We start from the raw sequence: 13,948 nt of genomic DNA on the forward strand, positions 1-13,948 counted from the left end.
ATCTCCAAAAACTCCATTTACCTGGAGGAGAGTCCCATGAATCCCTAGATGAACAGACACAGAAGGACTGTTCTAATGGTGACAACATGCCCATACAACGGACTCCACCTAACTGTACAGCAGATACCAGGAATGGAGATATCCTGCTGGGAGCCACCAATGGAGAAGATGGTAACAAAAGAACAACCTTTCAAATTCTGGCCCATCATATACACATAACCTAGGTTTAAGCTCAACTATGGGACAGGGTCTCTTGAGAAAAGCAAAACTACATCAGACTAATCAGAAATCTTGGTATGGTAAAGCTGAGTAACAATGAAAAGCCTTCCACTTGCAGCTGCATGTTAAAGAAGGCCATAATATACACCACAATTATGCTAACCGAGAGCCTAGTTCCCTCCCATTCCAGCACGCAAGTTAATAGCTCCTTAGAGAGCCTTTTATACCTGCACACAACTATCCAATTCCTTCGGCAACATGAATATGCCTAAGAGAATGCTTCCTAACGTTAAAGTTAACCAAAATAAGTATGAGTAAGCTTGTAGACATTAATGCTGAGAAATTCTACGCTCCTTAAGTCAGAGCGCTGAACTTTATAGGTCATAACTGACCGCAGGTTGATGCTACGGTTTCTGTGAATGCTGAAATTGCACCAGTCATATGGTGCAATAGGCTCCAGGGAAAATTACCTTAGCCAGGGAAAGTAAGTAGAAAGCAAGAATGTTCCTGTAGCTACTCACTGTTTACAGATGGTTGGGCTGAAAAACGACTGTCAAGAACGTATATAGAGGAGCTTCCACAGCAGCCTGAAGCAGAAAGGCTAGCACTGAGAAGCACTAACAATTTCTTAGTAAGAAAAAGCTATTCTTACTAGCATTTCTTATAAAGTCAAAAGTGTTCACGGAACCTTCTGGTCCTAAAAAGTGGCTCTAAGGCTATTTGAAACAGCTCTGTCCATTTGCAAAAGCATCTAATTCCTAGACAGCTAAACCACTGTAAACAGTAATTTGACAGACCAGTAACTCTGCTGCATAAGGTAAAAGGAACCTGATTTGCAGCTTGGCATGACCTTAAAATGCCTGCATTTTGTCCTACTGTGACAAACTGAAAAGTTTTTGCCTAAATCATAGCACCAGCCTCTTCTGCAAGCTCCTGTGGTGAAAATGAAGAAAAATGGGCATACCTGGATACAGCTGTCCTGTTCAAAGCCTGGTGAAGTGCCCTTTCAAAGGCTGGAATCCCTGATGAAGGGTAAGACCTTGCCATCAACAAAACTAAGCACATCTTCAAAAGGGAGGATCCTTAATCACTGCCTGAACCATGTGTACTATGTACAATAAAGTCCGATAGTTTATAAACAGCAGCTATCCATTGGTTTCCAGCACGTCAACATTCTGATAGAGATCCCACTACAACCGATACCCACCGTTTGCTTCACTGACAGAGGGAAGGTCAGACTGCACGAACAGTAAATACGCAAATCCTGCAGATCCTGGTCATTCTTGTTTACCTTCTTGGAAGATAGCCACAGGATTCAAAAAAATTGCCTATCAATGCAAACAAGTTCCAAAGACAGCATGACTAACTGCAGAAGAACTCTTGTGAGCAAAGAGGATGTCCATAAAGCTCTGTGCTGCATTCCACTTAGTACTATATGACATGGCCTACAGGATACTCCAATGGAGCTGTGAAAGGTGTTAAATATAAATTTATACATGCTTCTCAGCATTTGATACACAGGAGAACTCTACAAAGAGTCTCAACTCTGTTGGGAAGCTTCAAGGTCAAAAGAGAAAAGAAATAAACAAGAAAATCTTTGCCCTCAGGTAACAAACACCATTATGAAATGTTTCTTCAGGTCAGGGAAAGTTTTAGGAACTCAGCAGCTAGTAGGAAGTTCTTTCAGCATGAAAGTTAAGATATTTGTGTTTGAGTCCTCTGGGGACAAAAAGCAGAACATCAAGAATATCTCAACATTAGGAACTGGAGTGCTGGCTGGCATTAGCTATACTCACAGACGACATCAGCTCTTTCCTCTGCTCTTATACCCTACGAAAGACTACTGGGTTAGGCCAGTGATGGAGACAGATTCCGGTCACCTGGATGTCTCTTTTAGGCTACCACTGTTGTGACAGACTGAGCTGAACTTCTAGCTTTCACTTACATGTAATCTCCAATTTTGGTTTTGGGGCGTGAGGGCACCTGCCTTAGTCCATCATGAAGAAAAAGAAAATCTCTACCACTCCAACCTTATCGTGTTCAAGGGAACCTCTGAAAACCTCTACTGAATATCCTCTTAATGGAAGTTTCCTTAAGAGGGCTATCTAGCCTGACTGAATTTCTATTAACAGCTCTTGAATATGAACCTGGGGGAAGATTTAATTTCTTTAATGGTTGAGAAAGGACCATTAGTTGGCTCTACTCGCTGTCTCAGAACTCATTAACACCTAAAGAGATTTAATGAAAACTCCTGTAAACCTGTAAAAAGGCTGAACAGGTCACCTGATGATCCTGCAATCACAGATATCAAAATTATATCCTGCATGCTTAGTGAACTAGGTCTCTTGCACCCAAAGGCAGTCAAACAGATTCCAAGACTGTTCTTCAGATGTAGAGCATAGCTAGATATGCGGTTAGAAGACAAAGGCAACTTTTCTACCTTTGAGTTGTGCTAACTCATCTTTCTGAAAACAGACAGCATTGTGCCAGTTGCACCCACCCTGATGGAAGAACCATTGAGCCCCAGTACTCAGTAATAAATATATCTGCTGACTCCGGTCTCTGAAGAAATATAAAAATATATCTGCTAGTTCTAACAGATATCTGCTGACTTTGGTCTGGCTCAGGTAACCACAAAATCTGCTGATTTCGGTCACAACAAGGTTGCACAACTTGCTATTCCTAGACCCACACTTTGGTCAAAAGCCAAGAACCCTCGGACCGTATTTTTGATCACAGATCATATTTGACTATGGTATAAATGGGGTCCTGCCAAAGGGCAAGAGTTGAGTCAGTCCTCCTCAGAGCAGCAGGTCTGCAGCCAAGGACTCTCCTCCTGAGTTGGGATACTGCCCAAGGTAATTCCTCGAGGCCAGGAGCCCTCATCTTGACTTGTGAGGTAAACACATTTTGGGTTAATTCCCTTTAAAACTTAAGCTTAAGTTAGTTGTGTAGTATTTGATTCTGCCTGGTATCTAGAACCTGTACTTTGCTAATGTTATCGGAGTATTAAATGATTTTTCGTTAGAATAAATTTCCTCTGGGGCTTGTAACCTACCTAAGTCAGTTTTGTGGGCCTTTGCAATAGTGATTAAATAGCATGCTAAACTCTGAAATCTTGACTAAGTGATACAAAGGTTTGATTATGCATATATATGTATTCCTTTAGACAAAAAATGTTAACAGTCTGGGACTAGGAGTGGATACAGTCACACCTAAACTCCCCTCTGAGAAGGAGCTTGAAAGCAAGGAGGCCCTCTCTGAATCTCATGACTCAACAGCAGGGTCTCCCTGACAGTTTCACCTAACCCTGTCCTCTATGCAGTAAAAAAAAAAAAAAAAAGTGAGCTTTGCCATCAAATCACATTGAGCCACTGTCACATTTACCACTGAATTTTGTTGTATCAATCTATTGTTGCTTCTCTCTTACAAGCTAAGTGCCTGACCCCTCTGCCACATGCAGTCACAATGTTCCTGTTTGGTTAGTGCACATCCTTCTCAGGTTGACTGAAAAATAAGTAGACATATACGTGTACGCCAAGTGAGTGGCCCAACAGCCCCAAGCACAGAGTGCAAAGACTGAGGCCTGTTAAGTTAGGCTCTTACTAAAATGGATTCAAGCAAGCCTCCAAGGAATTTCTTCATAGCCCTTTTCATCTAGGTTGCCAGAAGAATACATTAGGAATATAATTTTCCTCCTAAAGCATGGATTTTTTTGTTTGATTGGGTTTTTTTAATGAATCAGCCAAGATAGGGCAAATGGAAGTTCTGTCCCAAGAATTTGCACTACTAACACTGGATAGGGAAGCCTCTGGCAGAACATACTAAGGGTGCTTCAGTCTCCCTGTGGTTGTAGCTGTTTCTTGGAAGTTGGTAGACTTACACGTAAAAAAATGAACTTTAGAGTGAATGAAAAGCTATACACTCACACTGAACTGGGAAACATGTGAAAGGAAGCAAGTTTACTTGGATTTTTTTGTTGTTGTAGTTTTCTTTTGCAGTCTCAGACTTCCTGAGAACCAAGAAAAGGTTCTTCCCCACTTTAGGTCTCCCAGCAACATAAAGACAGCCTTCTTTCTTCAAGACTCACTACTTTATTTAAGAGCTATTATGGACATAAGCAATCTTATCTAAGAAAGATCAGAGTAGGGACAACAAGTACAGTATGCCAGAGAAACAGGTAAAAAAGACATATGCCCATGGCTTTTGAATCCACCACTTGTTTAGCAAATAATTGCTCTGCCTTGCATCAAACTTAATTGGCAATTAGAGCTTTCATGAGGCCTCAGAGGCAGCTGAGTTTGCCAAGGAAGTCAAAAATAAGCCTTGTGAGAGATCCTGGAAGTTCTTAGGATTCCAGTTAGTTAGCAGGCCTTAAAGATGGACAGGATCCTCTGTTTCTGCTGGGGTCAGGAGTATTAAGGCTTCCTTTGAAGGGTGGCATCTAACTCAACGACCATAGCACTGACCCGGCAAAGGACTACCTTTCTTAAAGCATAGGCTTCATTTAGATACGGAACCTTAAACTAAATCCTAACCATGACCCATCTGTGTCACTACCCTTTAGGGTAAGATTAATCAGCTAAGTTAGTCAGTTAATTCCAGGGTCCCTGTTGCTAACACATCAGCCTTTGGGTTTCTGTGATGCTGAAATTTAGTGATAATAGTTCTAAATCAGACTTTGACAAAACACTACATTGAGACCTTTAAATTCTAAATCCTAAATCTCCATCACCAAAAATTGCATTATCTTGTCTCTCTAGAAAGAGAGATGGCTACTTTTTAAGCTCTCAGGACCACTGCTGTACTAACAATACAGCCAGAGACCAAGACCATCTTTCCAGAAATGTAGTAGGTCCATTCCCAAAACACATAAAACACATGTTCAGCAAGGCCAATATGGAATCAGAAAAGGGCACCTGACCATCAGGAATGTCATTTGACTGGCTCACAGTGCCAACCATGTCTCAGCCAGAATTCTGCCAGATGACTGCTACCCTTTTATATCACAGATAGCTTTATTAGCTCAATTCCTAAACAAATAAGTGATTGGGAAAAGAAAAAGGGGAGGGAGGGGGTGCCAGTAAAGAAGTAAAGTTTCCTTGTGAGTAAGAGCTGTGATGTGAAGATAGTGAATCCTCACATCACAGCAAAGATGTGAAAATTCGTTTCTTCACATAATAATAAAAATAAAATATTTTTATTTCAAATAAAATATTTGCAATACATTCTTGAAACACAGAATGTGTTGCAAATGCACCTTGATGTCTAATCTCAAAGGAATAAACACCTCACACTAATGCATGCAGAAATTGTTTACTACTGTTAAAAGCTGTGATTTTTTTGATTTATTCCATCTTACAAAACAGAGATGTAAGCAACTTCATCAGATCCATTTATTTAATATTTATACACATGATGATTCAAAAGACAACCCATGACTATGTAGTGCTTCAGAATATGCTCAATTTGCCCGTTTTCTTCGAAAGCCAGGTGTACACTTAGCCTGTAGATAGCTGGGAAAAAGGGAAGATACCCCTTTGCTTTGAAGAGGCACCAGTGGATTACTGGGGTCATGCCAACAGGTATTTCCTGAATTTGGTATTCTCATGCTAGAGTAGCAGCGTTAGCTGCAGAGATGAAGACAGAGGCAATGATACTACAGCTTATCCTTTCCACTGCTGGAGGTTAATAAAATATATCCCTTTATATTTCAGTCCCAATTCTGTACCAGAAGCAATGGCCTCATATCTGCCACAGAGTTCCCACAGCAAACCAGCTGCCCACCAGCACCAGTTCAGTTGCTGCAAACCACCAACTCGGACACATGCTGAATCTCTCTTTATAGCAGGTTTCTTCTGGTCTCTGCAGTAGCTAATGTTTGGCAAACACACCAGAAGAACACAACTTCCTGCATTTAAGAGTTCTGCAGCTGCTGATCATCTTGATTTACAGTCTGATCTACATCCAGACCTCAGGCTTCTCTAAGTATCTAACTGATCTTTGCATGTGCAGTTTTCAGTGAAAAGTCAACTAGGAGCTCACAGGCTTCCTCTTCCTCATTTTCACTCATGTATTACTGGCACATATAAGATTCCCTCCACACAGAACAATCCATTGCCTTAAGTGTATGACTTGCTCCCCACCATGTTTCTGTAACAAAATGGCCTTGAAACTGTGACCTCTTATAGAATCATAGAATAGTTTGGGTTGGAAACGACCTTAAGATCATCTAGTTCCAACCCCCCTGCCACGGGCAGGGACGCCTCCCACTAGACCACCTCACCCAAGGCTCTGTCCAACTTGGCCTTGAACACTGCCAGGGATGGAGCATTCACAGCTTCCTTGGGCAGCCTGTTCCAGTGCCTCATCGCCCTCACAGTAAAGAACTTCTTCCTTATACCTAACCTGAATCTCTCCTGTTTTAGTTTAAACTGATTACCCCTTGTCCTATCACTACAGTCCCTAATGAAGAGTCCCTCTCTGGCACCCTTGTAGGCCCGCTTCAGATACTGGAAGGCTGCTATGAGGTCTCCACGCAGCCTTCTCTTCTCCAGGCTGAACAGCCCCAACTCTCTCAGCCTGTCTTCACACAGGAGGTGCTCCAGCCCCCATATGATCCTCAATGATAAAAATGATATGGCCTTTACAAAAACCAATTATGAGAATTAAATTAAACTTAAAATTTTCACTTTGCACTGCAAAGCTCTCTCCAAGGACTGCACTGGAATGCTCATGTGCGGTTTCAATTTAACAAGATGCATGATGATATGCTGCATTAGCTAAGCCATCTTTTACAGCATTGCTTTGCTTGCTGGCATAGCCTGCCCAAGTGCTATGAATGACTCTTCCCAGGACAGATCTCAGTTATACAGCGAGTTTTACACTGAGTTAACACACTAGTTCTGAACAGAAAGGGTCTGTAACATGTCAGCATCATATTCAACTGCTGATAATTCAGTTACCAAAATTAACTACCTGAATCTTGTTTTAAGCAAAAACTGGCCAATTTCATTTTTCACTTGGTACCTGTCACTGTATGTAAAAGTAGCTTTCTCCACACCCCAGACATCTGCCAGTACTGATGAGGCCACAGTCAACTTAAGCTACTTAACACATTCAGACATCTTCAGCTAGTTTCTTTGATTAGGAAAATAAGAAAGCATTAAGCAATTTTTAGATGACACATCACGCTCCTGTAAGAACTAAGATTATTTTTTTTCCAGTCATCTGGGTTCAATTAGGTTTCTTTAACCAGTTCTTATAGTCTCTGGACGAATCTTACGAATACTTATTTTTTATATTGTAATGAGATACAGAAGTTTTTCTGTAAGACCTAAAAAAAACCAAAACCAACAACCCCAAAACCAAAAAAAGTCTCTTTTTTAAAGAGCAGAAGGATCCCTGGAAAACACTAGCACAAGATTTTTGGTAGCTCCTACACAATCATGTGATAAGTGCAGACAAAATTTCTGAAAAACAAGTCGAGCTAATTTCTATCAACATAACTTGTATTTACAAACCCTTCACTTTGATTTTAGCAATGCTTCTGTCTTCTCTCTGTTTGCAAATAATGGAAAAAAAATTGAGATGAAATTTGGTGGGTGTACACTCCTAAGCAAGCACCACTCAGACTGTCCATGATCCAACTGGCAAACTGGAGATGTGCATCAAATAGGAGACCCAAAGGAGGTTAGCCTATATCTAGAATGTTCAAAGCAAGCACTTCCGTCCAGTCATTCATGAAAATATTAGAAAACATGGGTGATACTAAGCTGAGGAGGCCTGGAAGCATACTTGGGAACAGAATGGGAATTCAAGTTAGGAAAGCTTGGGAAAAGCAGATGCAATTTAAAAACCAAGAAGCAATCATGTTTAAAACTTCTGCATTTATTTAACTATGCAAATGGAGAAGATAAACAACTACCATTGCTTTCAGTTTTCCGACGACACCAAGCTGTGCGGTTCGGTTGATACACTGGAGGGAAGGGATGCCATCCAGAGGGACCTTGACACGCTTGTGAGGTGGGCTGATGCCAACCTTATGAAGTTTAACCAAGCCAAGTGTAAGGTCCTACACCTGGGTCAGGGCAATCCCAGGCACTGCTACAGGTTGGGCAGAGAAGAGATTCAGAGCAGCCCTGCAGAGAAGGACTTGAGGATGTTGGCTGATGAGAAACGGAGCATGAGCCGGCTTCAGTGTGCGCTTGCAGCCCAGAAACCAACCGTATCCTGGGCTGCATCAAAAGGAGAGTGACCAGCAGGCCCAAGGAGGTGATCCTGCCCCTTTACTCTGCTCTTGTGAGACCTCACTTGGAGTACTGCGTACAGTTCTGGTGTCCTCAACATAAAAAGGACATGGAGCTGTTGGAGCGAGTCCAGAGGAGGGCCACGAGGATGATAAGAGGGCTGGAGCACCTCCCGTATGAAGACAGGCTGAGAGAGCTGGGGCTGTTCAGCCTGGAGAATAGAAGGCTGCGTGGAGACCTCATAGCAGCCTTCCAGTATCTGAAGGGGGCCTACAGGGATGCTGGAGAGGGACTCTTTATTAGTGACTGCAGCGTAAAGACAAGGGGTAACAGGTTCAAACTTACACAGGGAAAGTTTAGGTTAGATATAAGGAAGCAGCTCTTTACTGTGAGGGCGATGAGGCACTGGAACAGGTTGCCCAAGGAAGCTGTGAATGCTCCATCCCTGGCAGTGTTCAAGGCCAGGTTAGACAGACCCTTGGGTGACATGGTTTAGTGCAAGGTGTCCCTGCCCACGGCAGGGGGGTTGGAACTAGATGATCTTAAGGTCCTTCCCAACCTTAACTATTCTGATTCTTTGTGGTACTGCAGGAAGTGTCCAAAGGATATAACACGATATAATGTTGTTGTGTCTGTCAACATACTCAATATAAATAGGAATACTGTGTTAAGAATTGGTTTTCACTGTCCCACTTAAACCTCAGCTGCGGCCTGCATCCTTCTAGACTTTCACACTTCCAGAAAGATACAGGCAATTTGGATCTGAGGAGCAGCAACAAATCTAATCTAGGAAAACAGAATGTTCAAGGAAAGGGTGAAGAACTGAATTTGTCTCAATAGCATAAAACTAAAGGGGCCAGTATCAGTCCTCAAATATACCGAAGGTACCCAAAGGCAGATAAAAGTTTACTCCTTCTCTTCACATAAATCGTCCAAGAGTAGTTTAGCTTGTGAATATGTCCTCTAGCAGCAAGCCTTTGAGGTGCCTAGAAAGGCTGTTGGAAAAGTTATGAATGATAAGGGTGCAACGAATGCTGTATTTAGGCAGAGCACTGAACTAGATCATCTCTTATGCTCGTGATCTTCCCAGCTATATTGGCATTTACCCAATATAACCAAAATCCGACCCTAAAATTAACTCCCTCTATAGCACAGAAGCAGTAATTTCCAGAAAACAAAAGAACAACCACACTTTCTAAATGTTAAAACTCCCCCTTTTCCCATTTGGAGACTTTAAACATTCGAACAGCTGACAGCTCTGCTGTAATAATATGGGAACTGGTACAGAGACTGAATATGGATTATTTCCAAGCGATTCACTGGAGTAAAGCAGTCCTGTTCTGCTGTACTGAGCTTAACGAGTTGGAGATTAAAACTAACATTAGAATCCATAGTTAGCAGTCTGCAAATTTACAACTTTTCCATGTAAATTTAGGGCCACAAAGAAAAGCTTATGGCAAAAGATTTTGCTAATAATCTCGGGTGTCTTAGCTAAGTAACACAGCTGATAAATAAAAGGAGACTCACCTTCCGCAATTCAATTGTAACTTCATTTCTGTGTCTTCTCATAGTCTGTAAATAAAAAAAAGAAGTTACTTGTATGTAATGAAAGTAGTATTTTGGTTTGGAATCAGTTGTTTCTAGGTCAAAAGTGCAGTTATTCATCAAAAGATAAGGAAAACAGTGTGCATAATTTATAACTCAATCTTTCCTAGCTAGACGCACAAGTTGGTTTTTTGTGGGTTGGTTGTTTTTTGTGGGGGTTTTTTTTAAAGACTGTCTATCTTACAGAAAGCTTTGTTATAAACCACAATAAGTATCCCAGAGGCAGAAAACATTGACTTCCCCATGGAGTTTCACTGGAATGACTCTCCGGCTGTTGATACGTGCACATCAAAAGAAGCAGTAAATTGAGGTTAGACAGTCTCATATTCACATATGATCATATTCACAACCTAAACATGTAACCTATGCCAGTTACCTGGCCAAAATCAACCATGAGTGACCAAAGATGACTGAGCTGAATGCAAACAAGATTAGGCTTGTGGCAAAAGGAAACAAAGAAGTACAGTGGTATTGAGTTTATTTCAGACCTACAGCCTGAACACTGTAAAGGAAAATCAGCCTCTCAGCTCCTTAAAGATACAGGGCACTCAGGACACATTCCCTACAATGCTGCTACACCTCTTAGCTAAGAGAGGTTCAACGTTTAACAAAGAACAATTTTAGCCTACTGAAGGCAGTCTCCCTTGGTTCATTTTACAGTCAGTGGAAAAGACATGTACCATGAGAATGCAATTCAGAAGAAATCAGGACTGGATGATCACTGGCAGCCTAGAAAGATCACCCACACCAACTAAAATTAGCCTTTTAAAATACTTTCTATGTCCTATCCTTGCTACTGACCTTCACTGCCACTATCACGTTCCTTTTGAGTTAGGGCAAATAACATCCCTGAGCTAAAAAGTATCAGCAAAGACCAGCAACACACAGAAAACACCACCCCATGAGCCATCAAAGGAAATACTGAACATGCTAAAGCTCCAACACAGGTAAATGAAATGAGCAGACAACACACCATGACTCTATATACAGGGCACAGTTCCAGTGCTTAGAACATTATCTTAGCTTCACTGTTCTCAACCAGTTTGCATTTGTATTTGTATTCATTTAATTACCTTAGGTTGACTTGAAAGTAAGGAAGGCTTGGTTTACTGTCCACTGCTTGATCAACCAATTCACTCAAGTAAGCATAGACACAAAAGTTCTCCTTTTACTTCTACAAGCATGAGCTACTCTACCTTAAACAAAGCAAGTCCTCATCACAGCAAGAGGACACTAGCACCACAGCATGTACCAGAATTACACTTCTTCCCCCTGCTCCATTATTTTGCTAAATCATTTGGTTCTTGTGCTCATCTGAGCCCACTGCAAAAGCTCAGTATGACAGGACTGGACTGCTGGGGAATGGGAAGGCACTGGGTAGGCAGGGAATGGACAGATGAAGAAACTGAGCAGTCACTGCAACTAACAAGACCAGTCATTCTAGCTTCTCATTCTATTAGAATTTAATGTTTGAATAATCTTAACAGTGTCAAATTTAAGGGCACTAAGTATGCCCTTAAATAGGCTAAAAATGTTTTTCAGTACTTCTCTATGATAACTTGGCATTTCAATGGAAGAAAGACAGGGCTGCCTTGGATTTCTGCTGTAATACCTCCTCTTCTTGATCATTCTGAATGGGCTACACACTGATGTTCTTTACAGAACTTTCCACTAGTAACACCTACTCCTTAAATTTAATCTTTTATTCCTACTTATCTTAAACTTTAAGAGGTACTCCATTATGTTACAAACCAGTTAACCCAAGTGTCCATTAGCATTTTCTCCTTAAAATCCAGAATTGTACATGCCAGATTTGACATCTCAGTGATTTAACTGATGCAAAGCACAATTTACTTTTAAATTTACTCTCTAGTTAATATACTCATATGTTTTTTCATTTATCAATGTGATAACACTCTAGAATATTTTCTATTGAGCAGAAACATCAGACTGTATCTGGAGCTCTTTAGGGGTCAACCATAACATTTGCCACCTACCATTCTTCTGGAAGCAAGGCAGATTAAAGTATGACTATATGCTGTGTTCAACAGTTCAAAAGCTTAGTATTTTTGGTTTAGGAAAAAAACCAAATACAGTGCAGTCCCACACGAGACATTACTATTTATTTCATCGATTTACTCTAAAACCTTCTCTAACAATGCTTTGACTACAGATGGTTACTCAGAGTCAGCCATCCATAAAGGCTCTACTGGGAAGACTCTAAGTTTCTTTCTTTAGGCAAACAATTCACTCAAGTTTTCAATTAGGGGTTTATCTTGTTTCATACTTCCATTATTTCAGCCCCACTGATCCTACCCTATTACAATTCTGTCTCAATATTTTTTTACTAGTTTTTTGCTTTTATCAAGCTGATCTTCAAAATATGACTACTCCATTATGGTTTTACATTGAATATGCAAGAATCTCCCAACTTCTCCTAGAGAGCTACCACTCTTTAGAAAGATTCTTCAAGAAAGGTCATCAACTATGTGGACATTTTTGCTGACTTGTAGCATACATTTTCTGAGCTTTAATACTCTTAAGGCATCCTCCGTACTACCTGGGGTTTACCCTTTTAGCTGTTCTTTTGCATTTTCTTTTGAACTTACTATATGTAGTTTCTCGTTCAAAGCAACTTTGGTACATTTTCTCTTTTTCCTTCCTCCCTCAAAAGGCAGAATAGGCAGTACTCACCACTAAGTCCGGAGCTGCTTCTCCATTCACAGAACAAGTTGGTTGACAACTGGGGATATCATTTAGCCTTAACTTCACAGAACTGATGAGTGCTATCTGGCCCCCACTGAACTAAGTGCTCACAGTCTTGCAGAGTCTCCTGCTGACACAGCATCTTTAAAAATTCAGCCTATGTTGGTGTCACCAGGATCATCCAAGAATCAGCAACAGTGTTAGAGCTAGAGTCTTCCTACAAGTATATGAGACTGAAGTTCCCAGAGCCTATGGTGCATTCTGGCAGTTAAACTTGGTTGCCATGGTCTCATCACGGCCAGTGCTCTCAGCTAGATGTATGCTAACATTATTTCTAACCTGACAGTTTATGACCCCAATAAGAGATGATATATTTACAGCTTATGTTTCACATGAAACATTTTAGAAATACAGTAGATCATCAGTGCCTTCCTAGAGCCTCAGAAGTAGTAAACATACTACAAGCCAAAAGCATATAAAAGAAGCAGTTTAATTATCACTACAAGCCTTCCTTTAAGGAAACATTACCACTGTAAGCAGAATACCACACTTTTATACTACCTGCAAGCCCCAGCCTGTAGGAAAGCAATAGGCATTAGGTCGTAGAAAGGTTGAACATTTTCCCCAGCTAACATAGGTCAGCTAAGACTGAGAGAAAAAGTTCTTCTGCAACTTAACCCCGCGGATTCATTACCAGCTTTCAGGCTGGGAGGACAACCATCTGCTAAAGTCTACATCTGCAACAACAGCTGAAGCCTGGTGCGATGTTACCAATGGATCTAACACACTGTTTTACACCTACAGCATTTGACTGGTCACTTCTCAGCTTAACGTACTCAAACTTAAGTAACTTCATATCACACTGAAACAGCTCATCTCAAAACGACCCCCAACACAAACTTGAACTGTTCCACTGAATAAAATAAAAAAAAAAAAAAAAAAAAAAAAATTAAAAAAAAAAAAAAATCATGCCCAGTCTCAGAAAGGGAAAATTCAGCATAGGCAAAATCCTACAAGTGATGGCAGTTTATTCTTGCAGAACCTGAACTGTGAGGCCTCTCGTAAACACAAAGGTAGAAAGTAAAAATGAGTACTGGTCGGCATGTACTATTATGACATAAGAACATAGAACACTTACCAAGTTGTGCTACAACATTACATCTCAATCG

General features: G+C 40.9%; 1 protein-coding gene across 3 annotated transcripts in view; it reads right to left on the minus strand.

The window, feature by feature from the left end:
* KPNA3 (karyopherin subunit alpha 3) overlaps positions 1-13,948 on the minus strand; it is a 53,681-nt gene that overhangs the window by 23,655 nt on the left and 16,078 nt on the right. For all 3 annotated transcript variants that reach the window (XM_030474107.1, XM_030474115.1, XM_030474124.1), the window contains exon 2: positions 9,996-10,040. In XM_030474107.1, coding sequence (XP_030329967.1) covers positions 9,996-10,040 — 45 coding nt within the window. The remainder of the gene's footprint in view (positions 1-9,995; positions 10,041-13,948) is intronic.

This window comes from Strigops habroptila, chromosome 2, assembly GCF_004027225.2.
Source record: "Strigops habroptila isolate Jane chromosome 2, bStrHab1.2.pri, whole genome shotgun sequence".
In the NCBI taxonomy this organism is placed as follows: Eukaryota; Metazoa; Chordata; class Aves; order Psittaciformes; family Psittacidae; genus Strigops; species Strigops habroptila.